Source organism: Seriola lalandi, unplaced genomic scaffold (assembly GCF_002814215.2).
Source record: "Seriola lalandi dorsalis isolate HSWRI2012SDOR001 ecotype SW California unplaced genomic scaffold, Sedor1 jcf7180002054691, whole genome shotgun sequence".
In the NCBI taxonomy this organism is placed as follows: Eukaryota; Metazoa; Chordata; class Actinopteri; order Carangiformes; family Carangidae; genus Seriola; species Seriola lalandi.
Genome location: NW_019525244.1, coordinates 759,769 through 777,268, shown reverse-complemented (window position 1 = coordinate 777,268; position 17,500 = coordinate 759,769). Strand labels below are relative to the sequence as shown.

At 39.1% G+C, this 17,500-nt stretch overlaps 3 protein-coding genes across 6 annotated transcripts in view; all 3 read right to left on the bottom strand.

The window, feature by feature from the left end:
* The window catches only part of snx25 (sorting nexin 25), an 18,968-nt gene extending 12,398 nt beyond the window's left edge, over window positions 1–6,570 (bottom strand). The window contains exons 1-4 of one of the 2 annotated variants that reach the window (XM_087178548.1): window positions 6,368–6,570; window positions 5,365–6,097; window positions 4,421–4,505; window positions 604–820 (exon numbers count right to left, since the gene is read on the bottom strand). In XM_087178548.1, coding sequence (XP_087034674.1) covers window positions 604–820; window positions 4,421–4,505; window positions 5,365–5,715 — 653 coding nt within the window. In that variant the 5' untranslated portion in view covers window positions 5,716–6,097; window positions 6,368–6,570. The remainder of the gene's footprint in view (window positions 1–603; window positions 821–4,420; window positions 4,506–5,364; window positions 6,098–6,367) is intronic. The other variant, XM_023423363.2, reaches the window with a different exon arrangement.
* A 988-nt stretch (window positions 6,571–7,558) lies between these two features.
* On the bottom strand, window positions 7,559–11,531 carry fgl1 (fibrinogen-like 1). The gene is made up of 7 exons (XM_023423349.2): window positions 11,281–11,531; window positions 10,005–10,173; window positions 9,668–9,809; window positions 9,354–9,451; window positions 9,089–9,177; window positions 8,428–8,615; window positions 7,559–8,270 (listed from the first exon to the last, which is right to left on the bottom strand). The coding sequence occupies exons 1-7, from the start codon at window positions 11,344–11,346 to the stop codon at window positions 8,072–8,074; spliced, it is 951 nt and encodes a 316-aa protein (XP_023279117.1). The 5' UTR covers window positions 11,347–11,531; the 3' UTR covers window positions 7,559–8,071.
* Window positions 11,532–12,218: 687 nt separating this feature from the next.
* LOC111667596 (cyclic nucleotide-gated cation channel-like) lies at window positions 12,219–17,486 on the bottom strand. Of its 3 annotated transcripts, XM_087178547.1 has the most exons (7): window positions 17,239–17,486; window positions 15,511–17,150; window positions 15,071–15,156; window positions 14,114–14,233; window positions 13,893–13,995; window positions 13,694–13,769; window positions 12,219–13,154 (listed from the first exon to the last, which is right to left on the bottom strand). In XM_087178547.1, exons 3-6 carry the CDS (start codon window positions 15,140–15,142, stop codon window positions 13,696–13,698), a joined length of 369 nt encoding a protein of 122 aa, XP_087034673.1. In that variant the 5' UTR covers window positions 15,143–15,156; window positions 15,511–17,150; window positions 17,239–17,486; the 3' UTR covers window positions 12,219–13,154; window positions 13,694–13,695. The 3 variants fall into 3 exon arrangements, with proteins under 3 accessions (XP_087034673.1, XP_087034672.1, XP_023279107.1); XM_087178546.1 differs by lacking the exons at window positions 15,511–17,150; window positions 17,239–17,486 and having other exon boundaries at window positions 15,071–15,499; XM_023423339.2 differs by lacking the exons at window positions 12,219–13,154; window positions 13,694–13,769; window positions 13,893–13,995; window positions 14,114–14,233; window positions 15,071–15,156 and having other exon boundaries at window positions 15,856–17,150.
* Between the last annotated feature and the right edge of the window lie 14 nt (window positions 17,487–17,500).

Here is a 17,500-nt window from a genome sequence, read left to right as displayed (position 1 = left end):
AAACCTAACATTGCTATTGTTATTCATACTTCAGCTGTGTCGCATCACGCTGTCTTTGCTTCTGAAACTCAACTGAACAAGACACAGTGCCGCTACATTGTTCCTAACTTATTGAAGGCAAGAGAGGCCAGACATCTCTGTAGTGAGATCAAATCATAAGCCTCGCCTGACTTGCCAAGATAATGAAACCAGATGATGTGTGAATCATCACTCTGTCTGTTTTCTCTGTGTGTGTGTGTGTGTGTGTGTGTGTGTGTGTGTGTGTGTGTGTGTGTGTGTGTGTGTGTGTGTGTAAGTGTACCTGGCAGATGCTACCTACAGGCAAAGGAAGTGAGTTTGGAGGACTGTAATGTTATTTACGCTGTATTAAACTACTATAATTTCACCCCATCTTCGTAGATAGAATTACGCTGCTACTTATGGACACTTAGCTTCCTTTGTGCAAAGGAAGCTGTACCCAGAGGTGATAGTTAAATCTTGCGAGCACCAACATTACAACACTAGGAGCACATTATTTTACTGGCTTTCTTGATTTCTGGTTGATGAATACCTTGGGGCAACAAAGCTAATGTATTAACTATTTACAACTATATATGTCTGTACCTTGCAGATGCAGCCTTGAGGTCAGTGAAGTGTGTGTGTAGGATTCGGATGCTGTCGTAACACACCACGTTGACAAGGTCTATGTCAGCAAGCCTTGATCTCAACTGCCCGATCATTTGCCACCAGTCCTCCGACAGCATGGAGTACAACTGGCCCTCATCACGACTCAGAGGGATGTACCAGGACAGGATGTAGTCTCGGTAGGCAAAGTCAAAAACTGGGGAAAGACACAGACAGAGAGAATTGGAATATACTTTTTGTCAAAAGATGCAGTCCACGGCATGTCTACACAGAAAAAGTTTCAGTCTCATTCTCCAGTCGACCATCACACACACGTGGGTCTGACAGCACAGATGTGCTTCTATTTTAATCAATCCATCTGTCCACAGAGGCAGTCTAACAACTCACATTTAACTTGTGCTACATGCTCATAAATACAGCCCACAGCATTTTTACGCTCCAAATTAGTTTTCCTGGTTTTATTTGGCTAACTACAGCGACTGTGTGTTGGGTTCTGAGCACTTCTAAAACGTTAATAACCTAAAACTCAATATTGTGCCTGAATCCCTCCTGTGTAGAGACACAGAGCACCAAGGCTGTTGCTGTTGCTCTGTTTCTAGGCTACTCACACTATGCCTTCTGTTTAGACACGGTGTAAAGAGACACAGCAGCTGGAGAGAAAGAAACAATTAGATTTCATAAAGCTTATAAAGAATTGTTTTTTACATTACAGTTTGAATCCTTTGAAGACAGAGAAAATATATGTTTAACATTTTTAAAGATGCAGTCAATATTACTTTACTGTCTTTTTGGATTAAAGAAAAACAGAATATCCCACATACTGGCTCAGGAACACGATTTACTGCTCATCCTAACGTTTCGGTCTCTCTTGAACTTAGTCAGAAGGAATTAGGAGAAGTATTTGCTTTAAATATTTACTTCTGACGAAAGTCTAGAGACACAAAAATGTTAGGATCATCAATACATTGTGCTGCTGAGCAAGAGCAGTGTGCGGGATAATTCTTCTTTCCAAGACTCAAATGACACTTTCTAACGCATCTACATCTAAGACATTTTCTAAGACAGCAAAATTACCATCGACCATAAGTCTGTGCAAATGGATTTTGAATTTTCTGCTATCTTAAAAAGAGAAGCTGTCCAAGATCTCTGTTTTGTTGTGAATGTTTAAATCTCCCAGGACCCCTGAACTACCCACACCCGTTTCATTTCCCTATAACCCAGGTGTACACTGGTGCAATGTTAAGAAAGTGGAGGAAGCTTCATTCATCCATCCATCTATTTTCTACACACACTTATTCTGTGCAGTGCTGCAACCCACCCTGGGGGGCTGGAGCTTAACCCTCCCTGGACAGGTTGTCAGCCCATCACAGGACTGACACATACAGACACTCAGCCAAATACAAAGACAAACAACCACTGTCACATTCAGACCTACAGGCAATTTAGAGTCACCAATTGACCTGAGCTGAATTTCATCAGGCTGTGGGAGGAAATGACAGCCCCTGGACAAAACCCACAGAGATTCATGCACAACTCATGCAGAACACATGCAAACTCCACACAGAAAGGCCGCAGCTGGATGGTGGATTCATACCTAAGACTCTCTTGCTGTGAGGCGACACTGCTAAGTTTCTGTTTACACAGAATTGAAAACGAACTGTACATTAGTGGTTTCAGACCTGAGGGTAGGGATCATTTCAAGAGGACACAAGATGTTTACCAGAGTAAGAAATTTAAAAAAACTTACTATTCTGCAACATAAAAATTGTGGGGGGTTGTGGACAAAGACAAAAGTTTGCAAATGGAGGTCCACACAGCTGAGCCAGACCTCAATGATGGCACCTTCAGCATTTACACTAAAGTAAGATTACTAGCCCACCAGAAGTATTCTAAACAGCACTATTTATGCATTAAAAAGGAAATTCAACAGTGAAATTTCAATTCACATTAACACTATAATAACTACATAATAATTCAGATTTGCTTTGAAGATAAGAAAGTAGTACTTCCCATATCTGAATCATCACTAAAGTGAAAAGATGCAAATCTAAACTTTTCTTTTCTGATCTGATAAATAAAGAAAACGTTTTTCAGCCTTTCAACTGTTTGCAGTTCAAGGAATCTTCACAAAGCTAGCAGAGGAGCCAACAGTGGTATTGCATGTGACATATTTGTAGATCACTATCCAAATATTTTTTAGAAGATCATTGGAAACTGTTGTGTTTTTTTGGAAAACAATTCTAAGAATCTTAACTTAGAGGTCATTGGCACGGAAATAAAAAAAATAGAAAAGTGATAAATACTTTTTAACAAGTTATTTTATGCATTTTCTCGTGCTAGTATTGGCAACAATAAAGATAAGAAAACAATGATAAGGTCCATGAGAAGCTAATTCTGTGAACTTAAATGCTTGCATTTAAATCCTAGAAACAAGCACTAACACAAAGCTGATACAGAAACACTAATCATCAAATAACTGACACAGTAGGGCTCGACTGTGATCCTAATAATGTCATCATTAACTCACACTCCGACTAAAGGACCTTTTCAAAACACACACAGGAGCATGTGTAAATACACACCCTTGGTGTAAATCCTGAAGCCATCTGTTACTTGGCAGCCAGACATATTGTTCCACTGACTGTGTATGTGTGTTATGACCAGGACACTGTTGTAATCCACTATGGGTGGGAGGGATCGGTGACAGTTCATGGTGACTAACAGAGACAGAGCTCCATCAGTCAGCAGTTTTCTCAAAAACAGAAGTTGAAGTTTTCCAATAGTGCCGGTTTTTGAGGGAGGTGAAAACTCCATTTTGAAAAAGTGAAAAAAAAATGTATTGTCTAAACTGGGTACTCCAGTAATAACTGTAATAGATAGTAATTGAGATTTTGGACACTTTACTGTCATCACCTTTGCATCACCACTGTCAAACATAGAGTTGCATAACTTGTTTAACTAATTTACATATTTATAAGGCAAGATAAATAAAAGGCAAGAATTGCATTGTGGGACTTTTAGAAAAAAACAGGGGTGTGACATAAAACATGGTACATGATAATATTGGTACAATTTTTAAAGTGATAAAGATTTAATGTAACATAACGTTAATAATATTCTGACCTGATGTTGAACACTATGACTGCAAACTGTACTGAAAGCAAAAGTCGTGCTGCTGCCGGCAGGGCACTGACAATATCTTGCAATATTATGATAATATATCATTATATTATATATATTCTTGGAAGACAAAGCCATTGAGGGAATTTTTAAGGACATTTTCATAATAGAGACATTTTACATTTGCACTTAAGACACTCATTAAATGGCAGAAACAAACAAAAGTGATAACAGATAGCATAAAAAAGGGCCAATTCATCATCATATACACTCAGAGTGAAAGTGCATGTTTTTGTCTTATACATTTGAATATGTCCTTCTTGCATTATAGTGTGAGCAGTAAACGTAAAGCTTTTAAAAAACTGTCACATTTGAATCTCAAGTGATCTCAGGCATCCGACTGTAATGTGATGCAATTTAAGGATCCTGACTTGCTGATGCACTTTGTTTTTCGCGCTTGCTCCGTAAAGGACAAGAGCTGTTCAAAAGGCTGCTGTCTGAAGTGGCCTCTACACCATCAGTGGAAAGTGTATATGTTTTTCTATCATTTTAATGTTTCAATGTTTGCTTCAATGTCCGCAGCTAATGTTTATACAATGGCCAAAATTTATGATTCCACATGTATTTGCATAATGTGAACATAAGGTGGTCATAAAACACCAAGGTGATCCATTACCTTCCTTAAGAGCTTTGTCCACATTGTGTGACACCACCACCCTCCTGCTCTGGCTTGACTCCTGAACTGGCACCATAAAGCGAGCCTGAAAACACAACAAGAGCATCAGATCACTTTGCTTCACTTCAAGCATAAATGTAGACGACCACATTAAAAAAAGAAAAAGACAGAAATATTGGGCAACAACAGGAAAGGAAGGAAGGGAGGGAAGATTGAAAGCTGTGTCTAATAAGCCTAAAATCCTGACAAACAAGGCAGCTCAAATTTGTCATGGCTCATACATGTTGTCCAGACGACTGCTTGTGACCATATCCCTCCACTGTCAACATCAATAAGTCATCAGGTACACAGCAGCAGCCGCTGGGCTGCAGCTGCCTGTTAAGGTGAGCCACAAGCCAACTGCAAGGACACAATCACTTTCCTTGAAGAATAAATCTCCATAAATGTGTGTGTACATGTTTGTGTGTGTGTTAAAGTGTGTCTAAATCGAGCAGCATGACGCTGCCTCATCTATTATAAAACAACACAGTGAGGATCTGGGGGCAGGCAGAGAAGATGAGAGAGGAGAGAAGGATTGGAAGAGGAGGGAAACAATTGAGGGTGAAAAGGATGAAGAGGCTGCAAGGAGCAGAGGATGATAGTTAGGGATGCAAACATGTAAAATATCAAATTAGAATGTGTGTGTTCAACACGGTCAAAATTAAAGTTACATGTATGCCAGGCTGTTGAAGTTAAGGTTACACATGCCAGAGGAGCCATTAGATAACAGCAGAATTTACCTTTTTCTCTGCCTATCAGTGACTTCCAGCAGTAATGGAGAATGCTTCCTGATGACATGATTAATAGCGTAATGCTGCTGTGATATCATGGGGAGCTGGTAGAGAGTGTGTGCGTCACCAAAGGTGTATTGTGCGTGAGCAAACTAAGAGATACCAGTGTCTTACCATGAGCTTGTTGAAGAACTCCTGCCATGCAGCTGACTGCCTTGTGTTTCTGTCAAAGCAGCTGACTTTTAGAGGACTCTTCCTGACTAGCAGAACAAAGCTCCCAGCCAGGAAACACAGTAGGGCGAATGACACATATATGAAAAGCTTCAAGAAGAAAGAGGTGAGGGTCAGGCCTCCCCAGGCCAGCTGAAACACTACTGCTGCCACCACGCCCAGGCAGAAAGCCGGGACGAACCGGAAAGAGGAGTCGACAGAAGAGGTGGAGGTGGCAGACATGAGCCCCTCTTCTCCTCCGGTGCTGCTACTCCCTCCAGCCAGTGGTGTAGTGGTAGTTGAGGGGGTGGGCATACTGCGACCCCACCATCCATATATGTGTCACTGCTGGTTAGGCTGAAAAGTTGCTCCGCCAGTCTATATGGCAAGTCACAGCTGTAGGTATACTGTGTACACTCGTGTATACCCTCGACTACAACACTGTCTCCAGGAAGAGGCATCCCCGCTTTGACATCTCCTCACCGACCGACACCGTTATGTTTTCCACGCTCCTAGCATCGGCCCGCCCGGCGGATACAGGCACGGAGCCCCGCCGGCTTAGTCATCCACAACACTGTACTCCAGACAACACAACAGGACACTATGCTTGTCTTTGACTAAGCGACTGGGGTTGACCAGAGAGCAGGCAGAGAGAGACCCGGGGTGATGGGATGGATGGAGCAACAACCACCGTCACCTTGGAGACAAATAGGTGGAAGAGTAGCTTAGTGACTGTTGCTAACCAACTGGGCTAGCAGGAAGCTAAACTCGGAAGCCAAGTTACTGTCAAGCTACCTGCTTTACAACGCAAAAAAGAACACAAAATTATGCTAAGAGTCAGCAAATAATGTCGAACTTCAGAATGCTCTGACTCAGAGTTAAACTAACAGCAATAACGACAGCTAGCTAGCAACTAGCTTTCTTGCTAAGTAACCAATTCAACATGAGCTAATGTTAGCTTACATACCTATCGTTAAAAATAGGTGTACGATGACAACACTACATTGTCGCTCTCCCTCTGTATAAAAGAATGTATCGGAATCTTTGAGATGGTGATTTAAAAGTGTCACAAACACAGTGGCAAAAATATGTCCGGTCCAAAATCCCCGTCAGTTAAAAACAAGCAACTGTTATTTTCCTCGAGCTCCAGCTGACTGCCAATCTATCTGAACGTCCAAGAGTCTCAGCCAATCAGTGCTGGTGTTAACCACGGACGGTGCGCCTGTTTAAGTGAACGAGACAGCATGAGTGGACGGGGGCGTTTTGGTTGAACGTTGCTGTGGATGAATTGGGAAAAACACCACACAACAGGACAGCTACGGATCTTAATCAAGCGTACAAGCAGATAAAGGACAGTGCCCCGTTTCCCTGAGGAGCGATTTTTCTTTCAGGCAATTACTGTCTGACATTATAAATTAATACGCTTTCTGTTTAGAGATAAAAGGACGTCAATGAGTTTAAATACAAAATTATGTTTTTACAGTAATGACAAAGCATAGCTTGTTTCACACACACATGACTCTGGAGATCCACTGGATATTATTTATTTTTTTCTCCTGATGTCTGTTTTTGTAGATAATGATAATAAATAAATAAATTATCAATGTAGAGAGCCTTTGTTCCATATTTTGTCAAAGGGTATTTGCAATATTAAATTATAGACCATTCCTCATCCCTAAATGTCTTATATTCATAAATGAAACTATGTAACTCCTAGAGAATAATAAACCATTTTAATTTATGTCATAATCAAACAAATGATTTGCAGCAGACTTTTCATCAATGGATATAGCAATATGACCGATAAATTATAGATTTTTGTCATTTGGATTGCTACATGCATGAATTTGCTGCAAAAACATGCCAATATTTGCTTTCTGCACAACAACTGGAAGACATCAGTGCCCAAGTCCCCATATCTTTCTTGTGATTATAATTAAAAGCCAACTGTCGCGTCATCAGAAATGACTTGCTATTGTTTTCAAGAATATAATAGCATTAATTTATTTCAATTACTTTTGTTACATAGACAATTTATGTTCATCTCAATAACATATGGGAAAATTAGCATTTCTAAACTCAGCTTACTCTATGCTATTGTAGCCTGAAGAATATGATGACATGTTGATTTTATCACATTATTATTTTTTTTTTAAAAGCCCTTTCAGCTCTTGCTACAGCCGAAACGAAAATGTATCCTTTCAACATCTTCAGTCTCTTTCTGTCTGTTTCTGACAAACACACACCAACATCAGATTTCCCCTTTTTCCACCAGAACAGACAGCTGTGTGCATGTGCTACTTCCCATTGCAACATTCATGTCTCTAAAACAGGCAAAAAGTTTCACAAGTCCTGATGTTACAGACTAAGTCTTACACATATGTTGTTATGTAAGCTACCTAAAGTTTCACTATGTTGTACAGTGTCCAGTTACATTTACCACTTCAGAGTTTTGGGTGTTGATTCATCTTGGCTATATTTGCTCTGCTTTGTTACTGCTACTCTTCTCCATCCAAATGCAATCTATCAACAAGTCCACATGTGCTTTAAGAGGATCTTAAAATTAGATTTATAGTATGTTTAGTATATTTTTAAATGTAAAATGTGATTTTACTCCTTGCCAAGCTGTTTCTGCACAAACACAAAGATTTAATATCTGCTCATGTCTGATCTAGGAAGGTGGGTTGCGGTTGACAGCATTTGGGTCGTCAATGGGGTCAATATTGAAGTCGATGGGTCGCAACTTCATGATGCTGGTCTTCAGGGAATACCACCATCCTCTCCAAGTGTACCAAACTACACCATCATCTGTTGTCGCACTGTAGTGACCACTGGAGTAGTACTTGCCATTAAGATGGGCTGAGTGACACCTAGAGAGAGAGAGAGAGAGAGAGAGAGAGAAGAAGAAGAACTAATATTTAGTTGTTTTTTTTACAGTAATGGATAAGCTCTGTGCATCTTGCTGTGTATGTTTGCATCTATGTGCATTTTGGTGGAAGGGCACTCTGTCTAACCACGAAACCATACTTGTTGAACCACCAGCCTCCTTTGTCTTCCTGGGCGCAGTTTCCTTGGTAGTTATCATTATCCTGGTCGTAGGTGCTGAATTTCATGCCCTGGTGACTGGCCCACTCTGACACACCAACCTGATAACCTCCAGACAGAGCATCACCAGCTGTGCCTACATAAGCTCCAAAGGTTAGTCGGTAGTGATCCTGCAGACAGAGAGAGAAACAGTGTAAGAGGAGCTGGTCACCTTGCAGAAGCTAAAAATCTAAGGAATAGTTAAACATTTTAGAAAATTAGTTTTCCTACAGAGTTTAAGATGATAACATCAGTACCCTTCTCACTTTAAATAAGAAGAAGTACTTTCATCACACAAATCTCTGTAAAACCACCACTTCTTGTTTTTACACATACAAAAAAAAAAGGTAGAACCTGTTCATTACTGAGCTTTATGGGTTTGGTTAACAGACTTTTTTAAACTTTTCAACAGAGCCAGCTATTTCTCATCAATTCCTTTAAGCCTGTACATAAGGAGAAAGATGGAAAATGGATATGTCAACACGTGAAAGCAAGATGATTAGATCCACCAAGTAGTTACTATATATTAGTTATTTTCCTCAACATTATCAAAGTCTAATATCTAAGGTTTTTTGACATTTCAGTTGTCAGTCAGCATCAACACCTTTTCATCAGCCACTTTGAAGTTCTTGTACTCAACATAGCGCTGGTTACCATCAAAGTCCTCCAGGTTAATCCTCAGAGAGTAATTCCCTGGAACAGACAGAGTTAAACAATAAAAGTCTTCTGAATTTGAGAAAAAATCAACCTATAGGATATTTAACACCAGTATTCATTTAAGTGGTTATACCTTTTTTTTTTTGTGCTTGTCATTTGATGCATTAGCAATATAACAAAATAGACCAATAGCTTTTAGAAGTGGTGTTGACCTTGTGCAGTGATATGATGCATGTTGTCATTTCCAATCCAAAACTCTCCTAAGTCTGCATTCATGTCTCCAAAACCATCCTTATACTCCACCCATGACCTGATAGATAGATAGATAGATAGATAGATAGATAGATAGATAGATAGATAGATAGATAGATAGATAGATAGATAGATAGATAGATAGATAGATAGATAGATAGATAGATAGATAGATAGATAGATAGATAGATAGATAGATAGATAGATAGATAGATAGATAACTTCTCCCATGATTTAATCATTTTACACTCACAGTATCAGACTTCAGACACACCTGTTGAATGTCTCTGTTCCATTGATCCGTCTCTGTATCACAGTCCAACCACCTCCTTCACTCATATCACAGTACGCTCTGAAGCTCTTCAGTCTGTAGAAACCACTGGATTTGAAGCCAGAAGTGAAGAGCTGGGAGCAGTCTGACACACACACACAAACACACACACACACACACACACACACACACACACACACACACACACACACACACACACACACACTGTATTTGGTACATTATCTGGTTCCTGTTTTTGTAATATGACATCTGAATTGCAGTATTTTGAGCTCAGTTTTCATTGTTGTTTCCCACTCCTGGGGCAGAGGGTCTGGCTGACCTGTGTACTCTGTGTCCTGGGTCTGGTCGGCTTGTGCTTGTTTGTTGTTGCCAGGTTGATTCCGCAGCTGTAATCTGTGTAGGAGGAGTTCTTGTTTCTGAAGCTGGCCCTTCAGAAGCTTCTCCTGTTCCTGCAGACGAGCCACCTCCTCCCGGCAAATGTCTGACCCCTACACACACGCACACATTATATACAGACAGTTTTACTGCTATATTAGTAAGGAGCATCATTCATATTCATATTATATGAATACAATATTCATATTCGTGACCCCATTCTGAGATAAAATATGCACAGAATGAAACATATACATAAAGTATTAATAAAGACACATACACAGCTGCATGAAAACATCAGTATTTCTTTTTCACTGTTATTTGGTCTGTCAAATATTTATACTTTTTCCAGCAAAATGTGGAAAATTTGGATACACAGCAGGAACACTATTGTAAAAAAGTTTTTATCTTCTTAACATTAACTTTACACTAGCAAATGGCACTAAAGTGGCAATAATCTGATCTTAAACCCAAGATCTAGTGCTAGATATAACTTTAAAAGTATACTTTGACATTTTGGGAAATATACTTGTTATTTTAAATTCAATGTAAAGATTGATACCACAGCCATACACTATCAGTCCAGTACATATAAGGCTACAACCAGCAACTAGCGTAGCTTACCATAAATAATGGAAAGAGCTAGCCTGGTTGTGCTCTGTCCAATGGTAACAAAATCCACCTACCAGCACCTCTGAAGCTCATGAATTACCACTATTAACTTGTTTACTATATAAAAAAAAAAGACTAAAATAAAATATTGCGACAAACTGTTTCTCGGCTGAGGTCAGTCTCTGTTGGTAGTCTGGGAACTTTACAGTGGCATCACAAACAAACAAGCTATATAGGTGCTAGAAGGTTACTTTAGTCATCTTCAGACAGAGTCAAGCTAGCTGTTTCCCCATTTGTTAATATGTGAACATTTTTTCTCACTTTTGTTGGAATTGGTCCTTGAAGACTACATCTCTAAACCAGAGTGCTTTTAAGACCTACTGAAATTCATCAATTGTACACATGTAGATGTGTAATCAGATACAATGTCAACCACACATTAAGGTAGAGAATGATATTGCATTCCTACAAGTGAAAAATACACAAGCACATTTTGAGATTAGCTTATAAACAATGAAGTCAAAGAGATTTGTGGCTTAGAATATTGATATTTCCAAACTAAATGCACAACAGCAGAGTTAATGACTGACTCTTTGCAGAGTACTTACACAGAGAAACTGAGACCAAGCTGTGAAGACTATCAGTCCTGTGAGCAGCTGCAGTGAGCCTGTCATCCTCCTCTTCTTTAGATAACACAAAACTAAAAGACCAGAAGTCAAGAAACGAGACGACTTCTACCTCTCACAGTTTAGTTTTATCTGTTTGATTGCCCAACAGCGTGTTCAATTCTCCCCACACCTGGGGCAAAACAAAGCTGTGGCCAAGGAGAACCAGAAACCGATGAAATACCTGATTCTCTACAGCCATAAAATATAGAAAATATGCAGGGAGTGTCTACAACAGATTTACACTTGCCAAAACTGGCTGCACTTTTCGGAAAAACTCTTTTCTGGTCCTATTTAATAGAACAGAGTAGACAAGAACAGAGAATAGAAGGATTACTTAGGCAAGTTAACAGAAGGTCATGTGAAAAGTATAACCATATTCCTCTCCAAACATATACATTTGGTCAGAGGAGACAATATGTCAAAGTGTTGTTCAACAATCCCTAAATCTCTCTCCTTTTGTCTGTGTTCTGTCGTCTGTCTTATCTTCTTCTTCTCTTCTGGTCTCCTCTTGCCAGCGCTTTGATTTTCCTGTCCCTGCATGCCCACTCATCCAGCTCATGTTCTCCATAAGAGTCCTTAAGAGACTCAAGCAGACACTTTATTGATGAGCTGCATTGTGCCATTTCAAATAAATGCTGAGAGTATCTTAATGCCACTAAAGGTCAGCTCTGGACAGTGCAGGAAGAGGCAGAGCAAAAGGAGACATTTCATCTCAAAGGATCACAAAGGAACTTGAGTGAATAATGTGGCTGTTACTGATTATTCAAAATGCAGAAGACAATATTCCAGAAATATCCCTCACTAAGAGAGGAAGACAGGTTTTACTTGCAATATGGACATGGTTTTAGATGGTTAAACTGCAGGTTTTATAGCATGTATCATATGAAAACAAAAATGTTTATTTTCCCAAATATTAAACTATTAGTTTAACAAAATACAAAATGCTGCTCAACTTCAATGATGAATCTAGATGTGTCATTTCAATTAAGCTAGGATAACATTCAAATCAGATACAATCACTAAAGACAAGAATCAAACATCAAATCCTATTTAAAAGGGCTATTTGTAAATTTCCTGTTGTTGCTTGACAAGAGCTTCAGCCATCGTTGTCTTTATAATACAAGAGGTTATAATATAACAGCGCTACATCTTCAGGGCAGACTGGGAGCTACAGTGAGTCACTACTGGAAATTGATGAGATGAGCCGGGGCTATCTGGTTAGCATGCTAACTTCAGTAAAAGAAAAGACGTGACAGAAATAGAAGCAAAACAAGAAGGTTTCATTCCACTGCTGGAAACAGGAGAATAAAGGAATGATGTTTGATGCTGAACTCAACATTTCTTCTTGACTGGTAAGTAAACAACTCTTGCTAACATGGCTATGTAGCAATAGTAAAACTTACAAATAGCTCCTTTTAATAGCTCAGATATGTTGTATATATGGAGGTTACTATCAGATTCTGAAGACATTAAACACAATATTTTTGTGTCAGAGCTTTTTATTAGCTAAAAATGCCTGAAGTGCATTACCATCTGGCTTCTTAATGTGTGCACTATAATACTGTAATATACCCAACTGGAGAAATATTTATTTTAGGTTCATAAATCATTGAAACATGACTATACTGATACTTGTAATGAAGAAATGCCATAATGAAACATATTGAATTAGTTCAATCCTCAGTCTTTGCTCTATTAAAAACTGTTTTATCCAGTCATCAGTACCATTGGCCAAAGATATGATGATTATTCAGCATCCTCTTGTGAGCTGAGAAGATTTCTTCTCCCAAGGTGCACTGCACTGATCAATGATCCTAAACACACAAACAAAAAACATTCAAAATCAGTTTTTAATCACCCACTGCCTCACTGAGCTGCTGCCTGCAGCCGTTTTTATTCATGTTTTATCAAAAGAGCTGTGGCATTGTAATCAGCGCTGACCCAAAAGGTCTTCACATTTCCACACAGAAAATTCAACATACAAATTTGGCAAAGGGGCAAATAAAATGCAAGAAAATGGTTTTGACATTTCAGCTACAGATGCTAAAACATTTTCAAGTATTTTGCAAGATGATGTACGACCTCTCTGCCAGACATCCTGCTCTGCCCAGCACTGTAACTGTGCCTGGATTCCGTGTTTTTGCTTGATAGCACAGAGCCAGAACATTTCTCAGAATGTGGTCATGGGTTATTTATAAAAAAGAACTGCCCCTCTGTTCACTTCCATCATTCACACTGTGTACTCAGAAACCAGATCATACTTCATATCTGCACCAATATGTAAATGTGATGCGTTAACACTTCCAGATGAGTTTTTGCACCTTCATTATCGGTCATTATCACCTCCACTCACCTTCAGGAGCCTAAGTCAGACTTCTTCTGGTTACCCCGAGTCTCTCTCCTCCTGGTTACAGCTTTATCAGCCTCACCTGAGAAGAGAAGAGAAGAAAGGTGCCAGTAAATCCCATCATATTTACTACCATAAGTAACATGCTCTTGATTTTCTGCCCTATACTACAACTTCCTGTGATAATCTAAAAATAAAACATTACCTTTGGTATCCAGTGAGTCTGTCTGCCCTGAGGTCTCAGGATCGTCTGGCTGAGCATCATCAGACTTCTTGTAGTAATACTGTTGATCAGGAGGCCCAAACCGCTACACACACACACACACACACACACACACACACACACACACACACACACTCTCACACTTAGTCTTTTTATAGCTGTATAGTTTGTCCACACAGTTCACACACAAAGCTGCACTGTACCTTGTCAGGCCACATGAAGCTAATGAAGAGAATGATGGGAAGTCCAACAGTGAAGACATAGACACCCCAGAGCCAGGGACGCTGATGGGTGGCCAGCAGGAGGCTCTCTATGATACCAGGCTAAAATACACAAATACATCATGTACATACCTGTTATATGTCATCTTAACCTAGTAATGTATTTTAATATACATAGATGTCTTGAGCAGCCAGACAGAAGCAACAAATGGCCCGTATGATAATAATATCACCACAAAATGATCACGTGAAAGAAAAACCTAGGAAAGGATTTGAATAAGCAACAATGTGAGAATATAAGAGAAAATATACTGTATTTATTTTATTTATTTGTTGTGGAATGAACACCTTTGAGGGAGCATGCTGACTGTAGATGCAGTTTAATCTGTTTATTTATATGCATTTATGCAGTATATCTGAGCACTAGGTGGCGTATGAGTATTGCCGGTGCATGGAGAATGAAGAAACTAGAAACAGGTGTTGTTGCTTGGGAAAGCAGAAGTTTCTGATATCACTGTTGTAGTGTGTAATGTCTTGCCTACATGCAACATTTTGAATTATTGTATGTTTGTTGTACGACTATAAGTCCGTGCTGGGGAACATTAAAGGATGTTTTGCTTCATTCAAAATTGTAGGACCCACTCACTTGAGGTTCTGAAATCTAATGACTGACTGAATTTGTTTTATTATCCTTCTTGTACGTAGGTCCATCAATTAATTGATTTAATGCAATGTTCTTGCACAATGTCTCTTTGCTGATTGTTATCAAAATTATTTTATATTCCCTTTTTTTTTGTATTTGTTTTAATATACATGTTCACTGTGATGGACATCAATAAAGATTTTAAAAGTGGAAAAAAATATAATCTTTGTAATCAAACAGTGATTTATAGATTTAGTTCATTAAAACATTTAAATTGTAACAAAACCAGGTTTTACCTCTGCTGCAGCCAACACTGGTGTGACACTGGCTACCAGTGTCACACACAGCAACACACAGCTGATCTCCATCTCTGAAACACACACTAACATACACACACAATCATACAAGTGTGCTCACATTTACAGCCATACATACAAATGTCAACAAACTCAGATAATATCATTGATCACACTCAAGAGCCTGAGTGTTTTCTGTTGTGATCAATTTTTCTAGGTGAAAAGATAAAAGACAAAAAGAAAGAGAAAGAGGGGGACAAAACAGTCTTCTGAGAAAGGAAAATAAAATTGGATGCAATAAAAGAAACAAGCACAGAGCACAGATTGGAAGCAGAGTGGCACAAAAGAGAGAGAAAATCAAAAACAGAAAGACAAAAAAGTGTGAGTAAAGTAAGAGGAGCACAGAGGAAGCTACAGAGAAACAAACAATGTGTTTCTACCTTCTCACACAGTGATTTCTCAGAGTCTCCACGAGTTCTTTAAAAGTCACTTCCTGAAATCTTACAGTCATGTGATGTTGGACTTTGGTCCCAAGTCACTTGCTGACACGCTGCAGAACATGCAGTGACCACATTATAGTTGTCAAACAAGGTCATTTTCATACACACACATATCCACAGTCTTTCATGGTTATAAAGTAGTTTTGTAAGAAGTATAGCATCTATCATGCTCAAAATAAATGGCCAGCGTTTGGGTTAAATAGTTTCAATAATAAAGCGATGAAGAGAGTTTTTTTTTTGATAAAACAGATTTTCAAAGTGAGAAAAAAGAGAAAGAAGAAAATGTTTCCATTTTTTAAAACATGTTCACTTCATTTAATCATCAGGAGTCAGTACTGCCAACACAAAAGGGAAAAAACCTTCCACATTATTCTTTTCAACTAGAGCAGATGAGTGAAAAGAAAAATCTTGACCGCGCTTAAAAAGACATCACTACAGACAACTCTAAAAAGAAAACCTGTGACAGAAAATGTGTTTAAAGAAATAGGACAGAAAAGGAGTTTGACATTCGTGAAACATCTAACTGTTACATTGTGTCTTGTGTGTTGTCAAACTAAAATATTTACTTCTAACTTCAATTCCCTCTTAAGGCAGGGAAGGTTGTTCTCTAGGTGGAGGTAAAGTCATCTCTACTCAAACAGAAGAAACTCATGCATGCTGTGTCTCAATTCACTTACTTCCATACTCTCACTTGCTAATTAGAGTGTGGCAACATACAGTGCACTAAGCATCTGGACGGTGCGCTCAAAAACGAATATTTGTGATTGAGAAATGAGAATGGGATGCACAAACAGTTAACCTGAAAACATAATGCCTCCAGCCCTGGCTGTCATCACTTCATTTACTGTGTGATTCAGTTATGAGGGATATCAAGTGTATTAGCACAAGTTTTATTCCCTTTGGATTTAATGAAAGTTTATGCCCCCTAGTGGATAAGGCCAACAATGAGAACAACTAATAATGTGCTACTGGTAGTGTATTGGTTAGGATATGTACAAGCCATTAGTGTATTCCTGAGTAAACCTTTCTCCGAACTTTAATATAAGTAATCATTTTACTGTGTAACTATATGTTTTATTGTTTTTTTTTTTATTGTATGTCTGCAACCTTTGTATTGGTTTATTGGTATAAATGTTTTCTAAGATGCAAAGCTTTTCAAGCAGAGCTGTATTTTAATCAAGGTGCTTTAGACATGAAGTTAATTACTGTTTTTGTAAATTCAGAGTACACCAGCAGGTGTAAAATTGTGAGAGGCAAAAGGTTTTAAAAAGTAAAACAAAAAAATTTATATAATCTGTCAAATACTGGTCATCATCATTTTTTGTATTTCAAATTGTATGAATGAATAAGAGTAATAGTATTTTGTGACAGTAAAAATGCCGTGTGCCATTTCATCAGAGCCGGATGTTGATTTCACTGCGGACACCATCACCACCAGAAACACTCTCATTGCCGTCGGCGTCTGACAGGAAACCACTTCCTGTGGCTACTGTGGTGATGTTGTGTTCGAGGGATGTGAGTCGCTGTTTCAATCGCAACTGGGAAGAGTTGAACTCACTCTGCAGACGGGCCAAGCATGTCTGAAAACAAGGATATCATTAGTTTTTATCAATATAGCAATCACTGCATGGAATGTAACAATAGTAGCAGTGAACTAATAGTGCTGACCTGTAGCCGATCCAGACTGGTTTCCAGCCTCTCCACTTTCTCCTCGAGCTCCTCCCCTGCAGACACATTCACTTCCTCCAGAAGTCCCTCCTTCTGCAGGATGTCCCGCCCCCTCTGCTCCAGCTGGGCCCTGGCATGGGGGAACTCTTGAAGTGCTTCCATTAGATCTTGTTTGGAAAGGCAGAACAGGTCTGAGTATCCCAGACTCCGGATGTTAGCTGTTCGTCTGTTCCCCATCTTGCTGCCGCTGATGTTCAGGATA

Excerpts from the sequence above, each read along its gene's own strand:
- fgl1 (XM_023423349.2), bottom strand. The coding sequence starts at position 11,346 with ATGACAGGCTCACTGCAGCTGCTCACAGGACTGATAGTCTTCACAGCT. Across the intron at positions 9,452-9,667 it reads GGAACAGAGACATTCAACAG|GTCATGGGTGGAGTATAAGG; the intron begins GTGTGTCTGAAG and ends TCTATCTATCAG. Across the intron at positions 8,271-8,427 it reads GGAGGCTGGTGGTTCAACAA|GTGTCACTCAGCCCATCTTA; the intron begins GTATGGTTTCGT and ends CTCTCTCTCTAG.
- LOC111667596 (XM_023423339.2), bottom strand. The coding sequence starts at position 17,475 with ATGGGGAACAGACGAACAGCTAACATCCGGAGTCTGGGATACTCAGAC. Across the intron at positions 17,151-17,238 it reads CCAGTCTGGATCGGCTACAG|ACATGCTTGGCCCGTCTGCA; the intron begins GTCAGCACTATT and ends CCTTGTTTTCAG.